Source organism: Caloenas nicobarica, chromosome 8 (assembly GCF_036013445.1).
Source record: "Caloenas nicobarica isolate bCalNic1 chromosome 8, bCalNic1.hap1, whole genome shotgun sequence".
NCBI classification, from domain to species: Eukaryota; Metazoa; Chordata; class Aves; order Columbiformes; family Columbidae; genus Caloenas; species Caloenas nicobarica.
In genome coordinates, this window is record NC_088252.1 from 12,815,138 (window position 1) to 12,834,419 (window position 19,282).

Genomic DNA, 19,282 nt, shown 5'->3' on the forward strand with positions numbered 1-19,282 from the left:
CCAGAGTGATAAACATGATCTTTCCTGGTCTCTGGGATTCTAGCAAAAAAGTCCAGGGTCAGCAAACTAGAGCATATTGTCTCCCTTAGGCTCTTCCTGGTCTGTTATTGAAGCAAGCACAGCAGACCAGCTTCTTTTCCTAAATGATTAACTTTGCTGCCTTTCCTGCTCAGCACATCAGATAAAGAAGTTTATTCAGTTAGCTTATTTATTTACATTCCTTTGCCAAAGATCTCACCAAACAAAGCCTATTTGATGATTTATTCTTTGCTAAAGGGGAAGCTTATTTACAATAATCATCTTATCATAAACTTCTTAAAAGGAAGATTTGGAACTGGAATTCATAATAACAGAGAAATCTGACTTTTCCAGGGAGGTCATTTTTGTTATCCATTTTGCACTGTAGAAGAAATGAAGCCAACTGAGCCCAGATGGGGCTGGATGTGGCATAGCCACTTTGAAGTTTTGTTTGTTTTCACTAGTTGACCCACTTCCCATCAGAAGGAATCACCTTCACCTAATTGGAGCTCTTCCAAAGTATGAGAGGGGAAAAGGATACAAAGGATTCAGATCCTGAATCCCACAGAGAGTGCTCTGAAGCACACAAGTTGCACAAGAGGCATCACCTCTAGTGCAAGCAGAGAGGGAAGAGTCAAGAAGTATAAAGAACTCCTGAGCAACCCTCTCCAGTGATCAGCACGTCAGACTGAGAAGGAGCTGGTGGCAGCACTGCACTCTGCCTGTCTTTGTAATGATCTCCAGCTATTTCAGGTAGCAGCAGTATTCTGATTGTTCTGATTTCAGACTCGGGTCAATCCCATCTCCCTGAGACGTTTAAGACTGACATAAAGGCAGCTTAGAGTCAAATTTGCCTCATGCCATCCCTTCTGACCCCACACAGACAGATAGTGTTGGCAGATGCTCAGCCAAAGTCCTAGGGAAGGGAGAACAAACTTGCAAAGAGGAGAAAAGAGCAGATTGGCTCCATATTTCTCATTTGGCACTGGCTAAGTGCTTTGGTCTCCTCTCACTGCTCACCTGCTTGTGCAGAGCATTTCGCAGGAGTAATAGACTCCAAGAGATAAACAATCCCTCACACTCACTTTTTTGTTAAAAAAGGTGCCTGAAAGCCATGACCTGGTGCATCTGTCTCATGGTAGCCAGCAGATCGATAGAGAAGGTTTGGGCACACACTGGAGGGCTCATGCAGCCAACAGCTCGCACAGAAACCAGGCTGGAGGCAGCCGAAGGGCGCATGGGCTGGTTCTGCTCAGCTGTAAGGACAGGGTACGGCTCTGTCCACTGTAGTGTGCCAGTTTGCTCTGCAAAAGCTGAGCAGTTGTGGGCAAAATGAGAAAGGAATCTCAGAGAAATTTTCGACAGAAGGCCTTAGCCACATGAAAGGGAAAAGGAGCTCTCTGTAGGCATAACTCTGGAAACACAAGTGAGGAGGGGCTGCTTAATTTCTCTCAGCCATCCACACAGAGAATACTATTCAGGGGTGTTGAATTTATTCCTCGTCAGATGTCTATTGCTATCAAAAGAGAAACTATACATCTTCAGGAATGTCATATCTGCTCAGGCATTTCTCAACAAAGCCCTGCTGGAGAAAAGCCAAGACGTTTCTAGAAATGAAGCTGAGATAGGATGAAAATATCAATGCTGTGATTGAAGTTTCACCACATGAGACTAAACTGAACTAAGCAATGTTTACTGAAGTGCCATACAACTATGGTCAGATTTTTTATATTTTTAGATGCAGAAAGACACCAAAACAGTTTCCCCAAATATGGCATAAATACCATCTTCAAACTCCCATTATTTTCAAAGGGATTAAGCCCACAGAGACTTTTGCCGTTTGAAGATACATTTTAGTGAGCTGAAAACTCTTCAGTTCTCATTTCCCTTACACCAGTTACCAGTTGGCTAGGTTTGCAGTGGAGGGAGTAACAGCAAAATCAGACCAGTGGTTTTGGTGCAGGATGTTATATCCAGCCTGGATTGAAAACACAGATGGTTAATCATGGCAGGAGATGCCTCAGGTCTCCTTCTAATTACTCATAAGCCACCTGAGCCTTTCCTGAGCTCTCCCCACCGCCCCCGGCTGTTGGGCTCCCTCCAAGCCCACCATTTGATTCACATGCTAACAAGGTCAGCTGAGAACAAATAGAGGTCCCGCAGGCCTTCCCTGGCTGCTTATCCAGGGCCCAGCTGGGTCAGGTCCACGTTCCCAGGCCTTTCATCCTCTGCTTCACTGAATAGCGGGAGGGCAAGGGACAGGAGGCTGGTGGCAGTGACAGGAGCAATGGCCACGCCACTGCCTGCTCTCAGCGCGGGTGCATGGCAGCACCTCTGCTGCCGCCTGCTCAGCCTGCGCTGCCACTGCACAAGGACACATCAGAGGTTTTTGAAACGGATCTCCAAGGCAGACGGACGGCTCTGTGCTCGGCAGCCTTCTGCAGCAGTAGAAAGGCCAGGCGCCCCCACCCAAGGAGCAGTGCACCACAACACAGCACATGGCAATGAGCCCTGTGGTGGGGACACAGCCTCCCTCATAAGCTACCTGTACCCCTTAACAATACTGGTTTTCACCAGGTATTTGGAAGAAGATGAAGTTTGTTAGAGCTTAAGGTGGATCAAGATCCAGCGTCTTCCCAAGTACAAGGTCTGCCACTGAAAACTGGTCCCAGGGGGGGACCAAGGCTTCAGCTATGTGTCACCTCTGAAGCCCACACAGGTGGCATGTGAATGCCCAAAGCACCTGCCAGGGATGAGATGCAAAGAGTGGCTGAAGCTGGGGCAATGGTCTATTTTTTCTCAGCTAAAGTTAGGGTTGCATCTGTAGGTTTTAATGAGGATTAATTCGTATGTTTTTAGCCAACATGTATTTTCCAGCTGTTGTGTTCAACTGTTCTCTTGGGACTTGCATTTATATCATACTGCAATTAGTCCAACCACATGGACAGGGACGCTGTCTTCATCATTTTGCACTGACCTCATCCAGAATCCATGTATATCATGACATTTTTCTGTTAGCGCATGTATCACAACTCTGATTTGTAACTGCATGTTTCACATCACCCCAAGAAGCACACAAGAATAGATGTCCATGCTGCTGGAGGAAAAACACTCAGGGATGTTCTCCTATTTCCAGATGGAAGAGGAAGGAAAAAGGGACAAACCTGCGGAGTGCACAAGTACTGGAGGTTAATGACAAGCCTGGAGACTTGTCCCCATCTGCAGGAGGAACTGGAGCCTGTTAGCCCATTGCCAGGGGGAAGAGAACATACAATCACCTCTTTCTGCAGGTGGTATTTGCTCTACATCTATATTTGCTCCCTCTACAGAACAACCCCCACTCTGGTTTGGGAACAGGATATGGAATAACCAGTGTCCTTTTTCTGCATTCACATATATCAACAGAAAGACACGATCTGGTGTATTAAGACAGTAACTGACTTGTTCTAGCAGCTTCAGAGCTGCTCAGGATGGGTTTGTTCCCTCCAGGTCTGAGGGCTGCTCCATCTGGCAGGCAGCGCATTGCCTCACAAGTATCTCAGAAGTGCATGGACACAGGCATAGTGCATGCAAAATGTGCCATCAGAGTTCAATAAAATAAATTGGAAGGAGCAAAAGTAATTTTCAAAGCACAATTCACAGGAAGCACAGGATGATTTACAGAAGCTAGAGGCTGCAAGCTGACAGGAAAATAGCTCCTCAGAAATTATTTATCTTTCAGGTCAGTCACTTGAGAGAAATATAGGATGGTCAAGAATCACTACCAAGGTGTGATTTGTATGCAGAAGGGCTGCTGCTCATTGCAACATCTCTCTTGTAAAATATGGACTATGAATATGTATGTTCCCTAGAACAACAGAGTTGCTGTTTCCATGCTTTATATAGATTTGCAGATCTCCAAAGATAAACCAATATTTTCCCACTGAAAAGGCTGAAAATTTTGAAGCACGATTATTTTTTTTTCTATCTGATTAACAAATCAGTTACAACACCAATATATTTGTTCTTGTTCCACAGAAGTTACAAAAAATGGCATAGGGCAGGGGTGTCAAACTCATTTTTACCTGGGGCCACATCAGCCTCGCAGTTGCCTTCAAAGAGCTGAATGTAATTTTAGGACTGTATAAATGTAACTTCACCTACCCTGGTGAAAATGAGTTTGACACCCCTGGCACAGGGTATAGCTTCTTCCCAGCCCTTCTTTCTAAGAGGTTCTTAAAACATTCCTGAAAGCCACTTGGAAGTCACCATAAACAAAAGTTTCCACACCTGGAGTAAAGTAGCAGCAGCAAACTGTACCAATGAAAACAACCTACTCTGGCAGCCACCAGATGCAAATGCACCACCTTTGTCATAGACAACTGTGTCTGAAGAACGAAAGGGAGCCTCGAATCTCGCTTTTTAGGTCTCTTACCAGTAATTATTGTCTTGGTCCAACGTCATTGAAAGTCCATGGTAGCAGGTACAGGATGTCAGGAAAGGTATTCTGGATTTCTGAGATGCGTTTGGCATTTCCATAATTCAAATACAGCACGGTCTTACTAATCTGCACATTCACCATCCAGCCATTCCTAACTGTAAGAGACTCTTTGAATACTGCTTCTCTTTAACAGGTAACAGTTCCAGTTCTACTAAAAGATGTTCTCATTTGCTTTCATTTACAACATTTTGAATTTGGCCTGTCTCTGATGCATATGCTCTCTTTTTTTTTTTTTTTTTTAATGATGAACTAGAATGTAACCTCGCAATAAAATTTACATTTTAGCAACATTAACAGCTTGATTTAGAATAATTTGTCTGCTTCTTATCAGCACTATTTGTGCAAGATGTGGAAAATAATTCAATTGCTATGACTGTAACCAGAAGTAGTAATAATAATGAAATTCAAAATTGAAAGTAATATATCGGATGCATGCTGCCCACCTAAACAAAACAGTAAAACCAGTGGCAGCTTTCTTATCTTTACAATTCCTCATTACATTTGTCTTTAGAGGCTGACCTGAGGTCTGGAGATGTCAGTAGCAGCAAGGAAAAGGAAAGGCTGCCTGAGACAATGGCTGTTCTCTCACAGGTGATTAGAAGTTTGTGTTTTCCTGGGGACGACATTATTTTTTCTGTCTGGAAATGTTATTTATATGAAATATGAATATTTTGGATGTATTCCAAGATTCCTCAACATTAAGAGGTCAACCAGAGCTTAGTTCTTTAGTGCTTATTAGCCCGTAACATAATAGTGCTGGCTGGACTGAGTGCAGCACCACGCAGCAGGATCTATAGGTAGCCACAGCAATTTCCCTCTATACGATGCAGCCTTGGCTCTGAAAGACGAAGTCAGATCAAGCCTACTTACATCAACAGGTTGTTCTGTGACAAAACCTTACCCTTGCTACAACTTAAAGCCCAGATTTGCAGTCAGATCCACTCAGGAACAGGCTGTGATTCGTATGGCCTGGACTGCAGGACAGCATCTGTACTCCAGTGCCGTATTTGTCTCACTTTTGAAAGATTACCTTGACCACAAAGCCCATTTTTTCCTATTCAAATTAACTGCTGGAATATCTTCTTTCAGCATTATTTGTACGCTCAAGTCCTTTCAAATTTTTAGAAAACATTGCACTTTCAAATGAAGAAAAACAGAAGAAACAGCTGCAATCTTCACTTGATAACGTTTATTCAATGTTTTCTGAAATAAGCAAGAATTTTAAGAAGCCCATAAGCAAATACAGCCACAAAACCCCCATACTGATCCTAAATAAGAAGCACTATGAGAAATACACAATATTTCATGAAACGATACTGTACACCAACAATCTTTAGGAAACAAACAACTCAAACCATATGCTTAGTCTGCTCACAATATAAAAAACTTTAACCTTTAAAGAAAAATATAGATTCAGTCCAATTGTAGGATCCAATCCCATGCCCACTGAAGTCAATGGAAGTTCTCTCATTGATTTCAATGTTTAAAGGATAATGCCCTCACTTTGCCTCAAGAGGCACTTTAATTATTATACAAGGCCTAGCCTGAATACTATTACAAAAATGTCAAACATCAACTCAAGAGTATGTTTCAACAGCTTTCAGGAAATAATGGAGAAATAGGTTATCTATCCATGCATGGAATAAGGCAAAAGCTAATTCATTCAGATTAGGAATAATAATTTTTACTAGTTTATTTTTCACAACACAAACATTTTAGACTTTTTTTAATTAATGGTTACATTATATATCATATTATGCTTCGCATTTTTCCTACCTCTACTGAGAAAGCTGGCACTGACATGTCATAAAGAACTCCTCATTGATTATTGTTTTCTGTTCTGTAACAACCACAAGAAACTCACCTGGGTTTAGTAATAGTGTCTACCAAGAAAAAAGCACACACTATCATAAGCTTATAGTTTATAGAGCTCAAGGAACATTAAAATGTAATTCATGAAGTTCACAAATTCTGTTTTAAAATATTTCTTCAAACTAAAAGCTGCAGAAAATTAGTTCTTAAATATTCTACAGAAAATTTTGAAGCATCTAATGGTTTAAATTACTTATGCTTTCTTCTTAAAAATATTTAAATTAGGTTAGTAGCCCATCCTTTTGAAAAATAATCCAAAAAAGATACACTAGATTACAAATCTTTTGTCTTAATCAGTGTAACCAAAGGTTTGTCGTCTGGGCTGTAATCTTCATAAGCAATGGGGGTTGCATCGTACATTGCAGGTCGGGATTTCTTGCCAAACCTGGAAACAAAAGAAAGCTTTTGGTGACAAACAGAAGTATGAAGGAGTTAACGGCAACAACCCGCTGAGTTATTGTATGCTGTCAGAAACAAAGCCAAAGAACCTAGATAAATTCTAAATTGTATTGCAACATGCCAGAAGTACAGAAGTTTAAATATCTGAACTGTAACTTTTGAAATATATGTATCAAATTAAAAAAAAAAATCTTCTTGCAAACGAGAAACAGATTTCATATCAAAGACTACAGGAATTTTGCTGTGGAATTCAGTAGTATCAAAATATGGGAAGACTGTGGAAGGCGAGAGTGAAACTAATACCGTTTCAGTGAGGCCAGAATTTTATTTTAGAGCCTGCTCTAACAACCAACATTAATGTCACATCATGTATATTTACAAAAAAAAAACCAAACACAACACACACACCACCACAACATACATAACATACATCTATGTCACATTTGCATTTGGAAATGCAACAGATGTGCACTGAATTGAGTTGCAAGCTGTAGACAAAGCATTTTAAAAAATGAACCTGAAGTCTTTGCTCACCTGACATCCACACTTTGGAAGCACATTTAAATCATCAACATGCTGCATGCTATTTGCAACACTGGCAAAAACAATGCCAGTTAGGATCTTGCAATGCCACATAAACGTACGGATCTGGCAAAGGTTCACAAGGAACAGAATCATATCAACAGTGTGCTTGCTCCTTCTGGGCAACCATCCGTGTGAAGAACCAGGTTGTACCTGCCCGTGCAGAGAACCGCTGTGGCTGTGTCATGGTGGCCTCAGTGCTGATACATGCAGAGCTCTTTTAGGCGCCTTTGCACTGCATAGACAGTCTATCACCCTCCTTATCATTTATTAAGATACAAAAATGAGGCTACAAATGCAACTTGAAAGTGGAAAAATTACTAAAGTGTTCTGAACAGAACTGTGGGAGCTTTAAATAACAAAAAGCATCACAGGAAAATGGGGCCAAAAAGGGTCAAGTCTGCTTTCCTTATGAACCTGATTCAGAGAAAATATTAACACAGAAACAGAAAGACTTATTTATGTAGTGGTTTCTTATGTACCATATAAAGTCTATATTAATTTAAATTGTGCACACTGGAAGGTGAGATTCAGAAAATTAAGATTTTTGTGAACAATATTTACAGCAAACCAAAATTAAATTGATTTCCTTCCAAGATTTTTATGCAACTTCCTGACTGTTCCAATTTAATTCTTGGCTGTTTTCAGTGACCTAGAATAGTTGACAAAACTAAAATGGCTAGAAACATTATTATCTATATGGTGAAAATTGCATTTTTCCAAGTACATCAGCTGTCAATGAGGCCATGCTAGATACATTTCCATGCATGAATGTCTGCTTTCTTCTGTATTTTACTTTAATAAATACAGACAGGCCACATTCGCTCATCAGTGTCATGATGGATAAACTTGATTTTCGGTAAATGAGATAAAATTCCAAGAATTGGATGAAGGAATAAAGTCATGGCATCTTACTGGGTCAGAGAGACCAATGAATTCTGAATGACCCTTTTTCACCATCACTCTCAAGTGAGGAAATAGAGCTTTGCATAGATACAAATGATGATGAACATTCTCCAGTGATTTAAGTCAGATTTTGCCCTTTCTGACAGATAGAGAACACATGGCTTGCTGCACACAGTGAAGCAGTACAAAAATCTGTGCTCTTGTGTAGGTCAGGGTTGACATGTGCCCCTAATTAGAAAATGCTGAGAAAAGACCACAGCACATGTGCTAGTTGTTTGTGGCCTGGCTGAGCCATTGAGCTGGTAAACCACATTGCTTTGATCAGGCAGTTCGGAACCCCATCCCTGCTCGTAACACTAAACAGAGTTAACACAAACCTCAGAGGTCTCACAACGGAATCGTTAAATGCAAAGTCTTAGTTCAATGGGTGTGTATCTGGTAGAATTGCACAAGGAAGCTATTTTATTGTTTAATTGATGACATAGCAGAAAACATAAACCAATTACTAATAGAATCTGCAAAAGATGATTACAGGGGTAATAAATAGTGAAAATATGCAGGTCCCTGCTACAGAGTGTAATGAAAGCACATAGAAACAAATGAATAAAGGCTTCTTCCAGTACAACCAAATACAAGATCACACATCTAACAAAGAGTGTATACCATGTGGGGAAATCTCAATCCTGTGAAGCACCGAGTCTGGAAAAAGACTGGAGGGACATGATGGATAATCAGTTTAACATTAGCTTTAATGCCATACTCTGTCTGATGAACGATTATGTGCTTAGATTGGTAAACAGAATGTATCAGAAGGACTAGGGAAATTCTGCGGCCTCTACATTTAGCACTGATGTGTCCATTCATGAGTAGACTGTTCCAATGTGTATATCAGAGATACTTACCAGTGGCACAGGGATCACGACAAAGTAAATGACATGAGAATTAGAAAATATGTTTTGCAATGAAACACTGAATAAGAGCTACCTGTGTAACTTAATAAAGAGAGGTCAAGGGTTCCGTGACAATTTTGGGGACAGTATATATTCAATGTAGGAATTCTTCTTGGCATAGGAAGCTCCACGAGTGCATGGGTGTATGTATGTCCGTATGTGACAGAGACTGCAAATTCTACTTCATATAAGGAATGGAGTTGACCCTCCACTTCCTTAGAAGGACATTTCAGATGATGGCTAACCACAGAGAGTCCTTAACCTCAACAATTCCATTCAAGCAGAAGGCTTTTGAGAATATCGGACAGCTGAACCCTGAGGAAATGGTATCCTGCAACTTCTGTGGGATAGGTTGGAGTTCAGAGTTTTCCCAGCAGCTGAAGAAAGAATCCACGAGTTGCCACTCTGTTCAGAAACAGCTACTGGTATAAGGAGTCGACAAATAAAGTTTAAACAGGAGAAGGAAAAGGGAGAAAACAGATTTTTTTATTTAAAAAACCCCCACATTAAAAAAAAAACCAAACCAAACCAAACCAAAAAAACCCCACAAAACCAAAAAACATATCTACAGGAGGAAGGGATTATTTTTGCCTCCAAAGGAGGAGAATGAGAAGATTAATTTCCTTTGCGTTATTCAGAGAAAAGGCCATGCATGCAAGTGGCAGTTTGCATATCTAAGTGTAATTGAACTGTAACCCTAGAGTTCCCACAAAGCTGAGACTCTGGCAGAGGACATACATAAGCAATTGGCATGTTCAGTGGGGACCGAGTACTTGTGCATGTGATCACACTTTCACAAAGAGGTAGCTGTCTGAAACTCATCACTGGAACCCATGTCAGGAAACGGTAAGAAAAGAGCCTTCACTGAAGCTCATCAGATTCAGGAAGCTTAGGACGTTGTAGTCTAACAAAAATAACTCAAACCCAGGAATTGGGAGAATATGCAATGGAGAGAAGCTTACCCTGCTGTGACAAGATGGCTTAATCAGAGCCCAGTGAACCAGACTCTTCAACATAGACAGAAGAAGAGCCAGCACATGAAAGTTGAAATGAAAGAAACTGCACTGTAAGTAGTGCATGAAGTCTACTGCTAATGGTATCTAGACATACAAAAAGTCTACAGTCTCCATAAGCAGATATTTTAATTCGGTGTGGATGTTTTTCTGAAGTGAACAATCCAGTTAATTTCAACAACACGTTCTGGTTTCAATTCAATGAAGTCTTATGGCTGCAGTAGCCAGTGGTCAACTACTTCTTTACAGTGTTCTCTTCTGGCTTTAAAATGTATAAGCTTTAAAATAAAAGGAGTATTTATTTACTCTCTGCATAATGAATACTACAGAGAGCTGTGCTTCACCTTGTCAGAAAACTACTTAGTTTTGATCTGCTAACCCTAAGAACATTCACTAGAAGTAGACATTTATTAGTAATGATCCTTGAGCACGTTCATTTTCTCTTACAGCAAGTACCTTGATTAGCAAAGATCAAATTATAAAAAACTATTAAGAAAAAGACCTGCTGAGAAACATCAACACGTAATTTTAACATAATTTACTGACTATGCAACAGGCATCCACACTCCCTGGACACCTACTGACTTTAACATAAACCTTACACTTAAAGAAAATTATCTTCTCAGTTTTCCTTAGGCCTCCATTTTCCAAAATTACAAATAAATTTCAGTATCTAACTGGGAAAGAGAATGATTTTCAGAAAATGCTAAGGATCTATTATTTGACAGCAGGCCTCTTAAATACAACAATTCTGAAAAATCAGACCTTGGATTTTTAAATATGCAGATTTAAGAGTTTATGCAAAAATAACTGTAAAAGTTGTGCTCCATTTCCAGGATTGAAATGGCTCAAGCAGTGGTTTATGTCTTCCTGAAACCAAAATAAACACAATAATCTTCAGAGTAAACCTCTGTGAATTACCTGACTTGGCAGCTCTATCTTGGATTTTTATAAGGCATCCATTCTCTGAGAGGCACAGAGAATTATTTGCAAGGAAAACATTTATATGAATTTGCATTAAGTAGAAAGACATTTCCCAAGATAGGGAGACCCTTTATTGACAAGTTCCAATAATGTAATTTTTAACTGCATAATATGGACCTGAAAAATCATCATGAATTTATTCCAGTCGAAGAACTTCTTTGAAGGCTATTTAACCCTGATGAAAACTTGTTTTTCTAAACTTCTGCCTTCAGAGTAATCCAGACAGTAGCAATAAAGACCTAAACTAGCCCAGCTTCCATGATTTGAAAGGTTTCATACAGGAAATCTTTTACCATTTCCATTACCTGCTGGTGAAACTGTAAAAGACTGGGAAAATTCACATTAAAAATGTCCTGCCTTGCTGTTACACTTTCCCTTGGTACCCTTAGATAGAAAGCTGCCAAATTTGCTTTAAGAAATAAGAAAGAAAACCCAGGTGTTTCACATGGTTCCCCAGGAGACCAGTCCCGGGCCTCAGGGAAATGCAAAGTACCACTTCAGTGAATAGTAACTGCACAGGACTGACACATTCATCACTGCTGTAGTAGCAGGAGAGAGGTGTTTAATTTGAAAGACTAACAGTATCACTTTGCACCTTGCTCTCCACCCTTGGAGATGGGTAGTACATAACAGTAGACACTCTAAAGGCCAAACGATAAAAAATTATAAAGCTTTTCATGGCCCATAAAGCAACTCTCTCCTCTCCCACTACACTACTAAAGGAAAAGGAGTTCTCAGGGTGTGTACGGTGTGGAGATGCTGAGCTCCTCCTGGAAGAGATGTAAAGCTAAGTGGCAAAAGAGACTTCAATGGAGAAGTTAAAAGAACACTGATTTTATTGCTATGTTAAATCACCTATACACATCTTTCCTTTTAAAATATTTACTGACTAATATATTTTGACAATGAACAAATGTTTTATTGTAAATCTAGTTGAAACAGTTTAAAGAGCTAGTGCCCAAAGCTGTGATGCAATTAACTGAGTTTGTGGGAACTCCTCATTCATTTCAGGTAACTTTGACAACCTCACTGGTGGTACAAATGTATCTATTTAATTTGCACTGAAACAGAACTGGAGTATTCAGAAAACAAATTGCCAGCAATTCTCAACCAATATGCACGCATTTCTCCATGTCAATGCACAGGAACGTGTCTCCCTCCATTTTTTTGAAAGCATTTTAATGGCAACATACATGAATGCTCTTGCTGGATTTTGAAGCCATCTTGACAAATTGAAGAAATGGGAAAAAGAAACAACAAAAATGAAAGTTCTACCCTATTAAGAGAGCTGTCAAATACAGAAGAAACAATACTGGCTAGGAAGGAAAATGACACAAAGGATCTTGGTTTAACAGGTCTCAAAATTATATCATAGAATCATTTTGGTTGGAAGAGACCCTCGAGATCATTGAGTCCAACCACAACCTAACTCTAGCACTAAACCATGTCTCTAAGAACCATCAGTCACTAGTTAATGCAAATAAAATTTAAAACAAAAAAAAAAAGTAGGTTTCATTTTCAGATGTATGAACAGGAATACCGTAAATAAGACAGAGGAGGTTAGTACTCCATTCATTTGGTACAGGTAAACCTCCAGCTGGATAACTATTTCCAGCTGGGGACCACCCTTCAAAAAAAGAGAAAGATAAACCAGAGTGTGTTCCAAGGAGAAAATAAAGAAGTTGACATGATCCAGGAAGAGACACTGAAAGAATGGGTTAGTTTAGTCTAGGGAAGGGAAGGGTTGGTTTGCTCTGATTGTTTTAATTATAAAAAAGGGACACACACACCCCACACTTGATGTCCATGGTTACTATAAAGGGAACAGCGATAAATTATTTGCATGACAACCTGAAGAGCAGTAAGAAAGAAGCACCCTAATTCATAGCAAAGAACATCTAAGTTGGATTTTAGGAAAGCCCTTTCTAATTCTATTCAACTCCTTTGGAGGCTTTTAAACACAACTGTTTGCAGGGAGTTAGGTATAATTAATGCTATGTTAGTGCAATGGCTTACACTTGAGCTCTTGAATCCCTTTCAGTCCTACTTTTGTATTATTCTAACACCCAATGCCCTGGCTTGCAAATGCTCCATTAAAATTAAAAGTCAAAGATTAATATATCTCTAGGAAAGCAAGTAAGATAGATCTTAATTTTGAGGTAAACAGGAGCACAGAAATGAGTGATTTTAAGAGAGTCTCACTAAATAATCTGGTAAATTAGTCACGAAAATCAACATGACTTTGCTATCTAATCAAGTTACTTGTGTGTATCAGTAAAAGAGTATATACATTCCAAACAGAAGATCTTACAGGCTAAGAACTCTGCATCTGTCCCTCTTCACCAATTACATCAAATCAATTCAGAATAACTCCGTCCTTTTTCAAGGAGTTGTGCTGGATTATCATACTTCAGATAAGAACAGAACAGGGATCAAAAAAGAACAATGAGCAACACTGGTGATCCTGTCTCTTCACAGTGAAGCAGCCCATTCTCTGCCAACAGCAGTTAGATGCACTACGCATGGACTGAAATTACATATTGTAACAGATTTCTGTTAAACTACCATCCCCAGAACAAACCTGGCATGTCGGATTGAAGCGATTGCATTACTGAATTCACTGTCAATGCTTCTACAGTTGTAAAATTCTTCATAGGCTGGCCTGGAAGAGCCTTGATATTCAATGCGGCTGATGCGACATATTCCCACAATCAGGATGATCAGCATCAGGACAAAGGCTACACAGAGAGCCCCAATTATGATGTAGAGGGAGTGACGGGGCATATTTGTTAGACTCTCTGCCATATGCCCGGACTTCCACTGCAGATCTGCTGATAAGAAATGAAAGGTTATAATTAATTAGTAATTCATATCCTTCCTGCTGAACAGAATTCTTTTATGGCATTCACTTTGAATATGTCTGTGGAGACTTTTGAAGCTAGGGGAATATGTAATTTGAACCTTCCTAGGCTCTGTTATGGGTATGTCACCATGCCTAATATGCCACAAATTTGAATAGCACTACAGGAACACTTACCTAGTTTGATCTCCTGTATCACCCAAGCCATAGAAAGTTATATTAGCATTATGTTATAATATGCTATATGCTTTCTAAAGGCAGGCAGGTTTTATGTAAAAGCTTCTCATAATCCACCAATTCTCTGTGCAGTTTGTTCCAATAGTTAGAGAACCCTTTTACTAAAATGTGTGATTTAATATGTATTAAAAATGCTCAGGTTTTTTACTTTGAAACACAGGCTTTTGTTATGCCTATCTCCACCAGGCTGCAGAGACTTCAAAACCAGCATTTCAAGGACAAAACGGGCATCTCAAGCTGCTACAGTACTGAGCCCACTGGAGTCTTCTCTCAAGCATAATTTCCCTGAGAGGTCTCAAAGTACACCTTAAAGTAAAGCCAATCTGGAAGAGGTTTCTTGCATTTATGTATTCCAGATCTTCTTTACAAATATTCTTGATGCCCAAACTATCAATGCCAAACAGATTGTCTATTAATTGCCTATGTCTTCAGATCTGTTTTTCTCTAGCATGGGTCAGAGTATTTCTAATTAACCTATACTTCCCTCTAGGGTTCATTTTTGGCAGTCTTCTAAGCCTATGGTCTCATAAATTATTTCAAATCAGGAATGGGCTTGAATCAGTCTAACTACAGAAATTTGTCACTCTGCAAAAGTTATTTCTAGAAGGTAACTGTTCCTTTTTCAAACTGACTTCTGCTTTGCACTGTTTTAGAAAATTCCCTTTACGCAAACGGTTTGGGAACAGGGCTATCAAGCAAATCTTTTGGGAATTTAGGATATTCATAGAAGCCAACTCTCAAGGATGTTGATGGTAGTTAACAGATTTTAGCATCCGAGCTAGAATCACAAGTTCAGTGGCATCTGTGGATCTCTCTCCATCCATAGTAGAAATACAGGGGAATGTATAAGTAGAGAAAAAAATAAATCCATTTTAGAGGAAGGTAGGGAGAAAGCCTGAAGCTGTAACATGGGAGATTCACCTGGGCAGAGTCTGAAGAAATAGGTGCTCTTAGTTTACAGTAGTAAAGGTTGTCCTGGAGCACCTCTGAGCTTGGGCTTGCTTAAGACTTTCCTCTGCAAATGTGAGCTGAGTTTACAGGACTGCTTGTTTGTTTTATCTGCTTCAGAGATCAGCCTGAATAATGCAGTGATTTAATGTTTCTAAAGTACTGTTAGCGCAATCTGCCCAGTCAGGATACAAGGCAGAGAATACAGCTGTGCTCTGTGCATGTTGGGATGGGTTTCTATTTCTGTTCTGCGGCACATTCGTCACACATGGTTGTTTCTGTCAGGTTGTCAGACTAGGCCAAATTCATATCTAATGCACACAGATATATGGCAAGACAGTTCTGATTTAAACTCCGCGTCTTCCATCTCTGGACTATAAGGATGAGAGAAATTTCGTCCTTTCTTCCTCACCAGATAAAAATAAGAAGATTAAAAAGATTAGAAATAACATAGAAAAGCCAAAATCACAGTATTCTGTTGTCATAGTAATGTTCATAAAATTAATTAACAATTTGATTTCAATGTGTGCCACATAGTCGGTACCACAAATTATTTGTAATTCTAGTTTTCAAGTAACCACATGGTTTGGCTTAACTTGGCAACTGGATTGATAATTACAAAAGTGGCAGAGGTAATGATATTAACAAAAAAACAGCAGGCATTAGGGAATTCATGTGAGATATTTTGTAAGCATTTTTACAGTGAACGTTTTGTTAACTTTTCTATGCAAATACATTTAAATTTTGAGAAGAAAAATATCCTCTTTATAATTAAGACTGATTTAATCCTATTGCTAATACTGGTAAGGACCATAAGATGATATAATAAATACCACAGTTCGTCCAGGCAACATATATCTTCTCTAGTTTGTTGTATATACAACACTTGAAAATTAAAGAGTACAGCTTGGCAAGAAGATAACCCTGAAAACCTGTTAGGGTTGTCGCTCCAAGCAGATAAAACAGCTGGTGAAAAAAATGGGGAACTATTAGTAGTGAATAGAGAGTTGTTCTGTCAAAAAAAAAAAAAGAGACTAACAGCCTCCTTCATGGCTAGTAACAGAAAATCACAAAAGATAAAATGTGATTCATTTAGTCAAATGACTCCTGAACACGAGCTTGTTCCCCTCTTGAGAAGCCTGAAGCCCGGCTTCAGCGTGTCGTTTTCTAGCATTCAGAGGGATGGTCCAATGTAAAGGAAGCCAGTATCCAGTGTTTAAATTTCATTTCCAATATCTTATTAATCATTATGTACAAATTGCTGAAACAATATAATATGACAAGGTATGGAAAGATGAACAGAAGCAGATTTACTATCAGATTCAGTCTTTGAAGCTGAACAGAAATCCAGCATGCCATTGACTGAACTCCGGTGAGATCAAAATTGCTGCATCTGTTTATAAATGAGCTGGTTATGGCCTTTCTAGATATTATTAGAATTGTGTTCGCATCAGCTGGTCAACGCGTAGCCTAGGGAAAGACAGTGAGCACAAAGATCTTCCCAGGGAAACATAGTTCTGTAGAAAATATCTGCAGATCAAAATACTTTTAAATCCTTTCTGCAAAGTTATTTCTTTAAAACTCAGTCCCTCTCTATTTGCATAATCCTTTATATACCTGGTAAAATCCAAGTGCTTTAGGAAAGCTTCCACAGCTTTTGTATAAGCCACTGTATTGGTTTTGAAAGGCTGCATGCCCACACTTACATTGGACTATTGTGAAGTATCATAGTGTCCCATAACAACACATCATTTTACATTGATGCTGTGTCAAGGTGACTCTAATAGCAAGGGAACATCAGACATTTGCTGATGTTAAACTTACTGAAAAAACAATTGGTAACCCTCAAATTTTAAACGTAATTGCTCTTTAAAAATGTATCTTTATGTGAATATGCAAAGATTTTTTTTTTCCCTGTTTTCGTTTCTTCAAGACTAATCCAAACCAGAATTTTCTGGATTGCATTTTTTTTATATCCTATATTATTATTATCAAGTACATACAGTCTATTAGCTATCTTGATTTGTTGGATAAAGAAATACACTAGTTCCAACCTCTTCAATTAAGAACAATTGCCACGAACGATACTATATGATTTATTCTCCAAATATTGAGATGGAAAGAAAGGGTCTGATATTTCTGGTTGAGAATCAGCCTGGCAGTGTTATCAATGCCAGTTAACACTCAGATAACTCCCTGCCTCCTGTCACAGTAGTCACAAGATAAAAGAACAAAATAGTCAGTTAAAGGCTTAAAATAGCAAGAACAAAGTGCTGTTGCTTCTTCCCATCATTTTATCCTACACAGTTTGCAAGTGTGTAATACAAGCAGAAAACCCAAGTTCTTGAGCAGCAGGCAAGGCCATTGCAGTTCAGCTATAAACAGATGCTATGTGTAAAGAAATACACACTAAACAGAGACAACTCCTTCGCTCAAGAGAACAAAGTTGAAGCAGAGTTTTATTCACTCTCTCTCGTACACTTACAAATGAGGTCAGAAAGGAGTTAATATTGACCAACCACAGATGTAAGCGTGAACCTACCTGTCATATATAGTGCTTAGGGGCATGTGTCCCTCACAAGGGGAAGCAAGAATAACGGAGTAGCTGGACAGTAGAAAAAGGCTACTTCCACCCTCTGTTGTGCTTCTCCCATTTTCCCATGTGTTTATATGCACTTCACTATGCATCTGTGGTGCAAACAGCCAAACTCTTAGTGACTAGAGCATGAGAACCAAAGGAGGACTCCAGAATAAGCATCACTGATTTCACATAGGACATCTGCAGGAGTCAGAAAGCATGCAAGCCCGTCTGTTTCCTTTTGGCATCTATCCATTCCATAACATAACAGAAATGTAATTATTATTATATCAGGGCACTGCAGGAAGTACATTTCCAGGATGATTATTGTTGTCTCCAGGAACTACACTCATCTGTCTGTCAGCGCACCACTTATTAGCTAAGGCAAGTAGAATTACACTGCCTTGTTGATCAACTTGGATGTGCATTTTTCAGGGATCACAAACAACAGCCTTGTCAGTAAAAGCTGATCTGAGCATCTTTTAGCATGAGCAATATGGTATACAGATAGCACGCAACATTGTAGTCCCAGCACCATGATGGTTCTGTACCACACAGGGAACTGTGTGTGCCTTTCACAGAGACAACAAAAAGGCAGAGCTGGTACCATCTCTGGACTAGCTAACAATGCTCTTCTGTAGTCTTTGCTTTCAAAAGAAACCACTGGAAGTGAATTCACAACCAACGATTACAGGGAGAGGAGGTCATAACCATGCCAATATAAAGCTTTTGTGTCAGTCCAGGTGAGAATAGAATCGTCTTCTGATGTTAGTAAGGACTAACGTCAAGAATAGAAATAAATTTAAAAAGCAGTCAATAAGTTTAAGCAGCATTTCAGTAAAAGAGAGTTAAAAATAATCTTCATATGCTGCTTTTGTAAATGAGATATAGAAAACATTTTTTTATTCCAGCCTTTGTGCAGATATTTTCTCAGGAATGTACAATAGGAGCTCTCTGAGTTCCTTCCTGTTTATTTTTTAATCTCATCTATCCCTGTAACATTAGCTGTGCTAAGTGGTGTAAACCCGCTTAAACCTGTGTATCTGAATAATATCTTGAGAGGATCTATGACCACAGTATCTGAGCATTCAAGCAGTTAAATACACATCTAAATTCCCTAGTAAAGACAACATCTGGAGCCCAAGAACAAGACATCAGGGAAATACAAAGCAGCTCCATGAGCAGCAGAACTAATTAAGCCTTAATTTCTGTTTTAACTCTCCACAGCTGGGCTTCATACTTCCTTCCTCTCATGGACTCTGTACTTGTCCGTCAGGTTGCACTTATACTGAAGCATTTCTCTGTACTAAGAAGTGAGATCATAATGAAGCTGCTCCTTCACTAGACCCACCAGTGGAACCTCACTAAGTCTTACTAAATGCTTAGGAAATATTTTGGTTTGGAGACCTTTACCTTTCTAACAAATTTGGTTGAAATTGGCTTATGGTTGGAAAA

At 39.3% G+C, this 19,282-nt stretch overlaps 1 protein-coding gene across 1 annotated transcript in view; it reads right to left on the reverse strand.

The window, feature by feature from the left end:
• Nucleotides 1–6,643: 6,643 nt before the first annotated feature.
• Nucleotides 6,644–19,282, reverse strand: part of DNER (delta/notch like EGF repeat containing) — a 117,446-nt gene continuing 104,807 nt past the window's right edge. The window contains exons 12-13 of the mRNA XM_065640373.1: nt 13,786–14,032; nt 6,644–6,755 (exon numbers count right to left, since the gene is read on the reverse strand). Of these exons, the coding sequence (XP_065496445.1) occupies nt 6,644–6,755; nt 13,786–14,032 (359 nt within the window). The remainder of the gene's footprint in view (nt 6,756–13,785; nt 14,033–19,282) is intronic.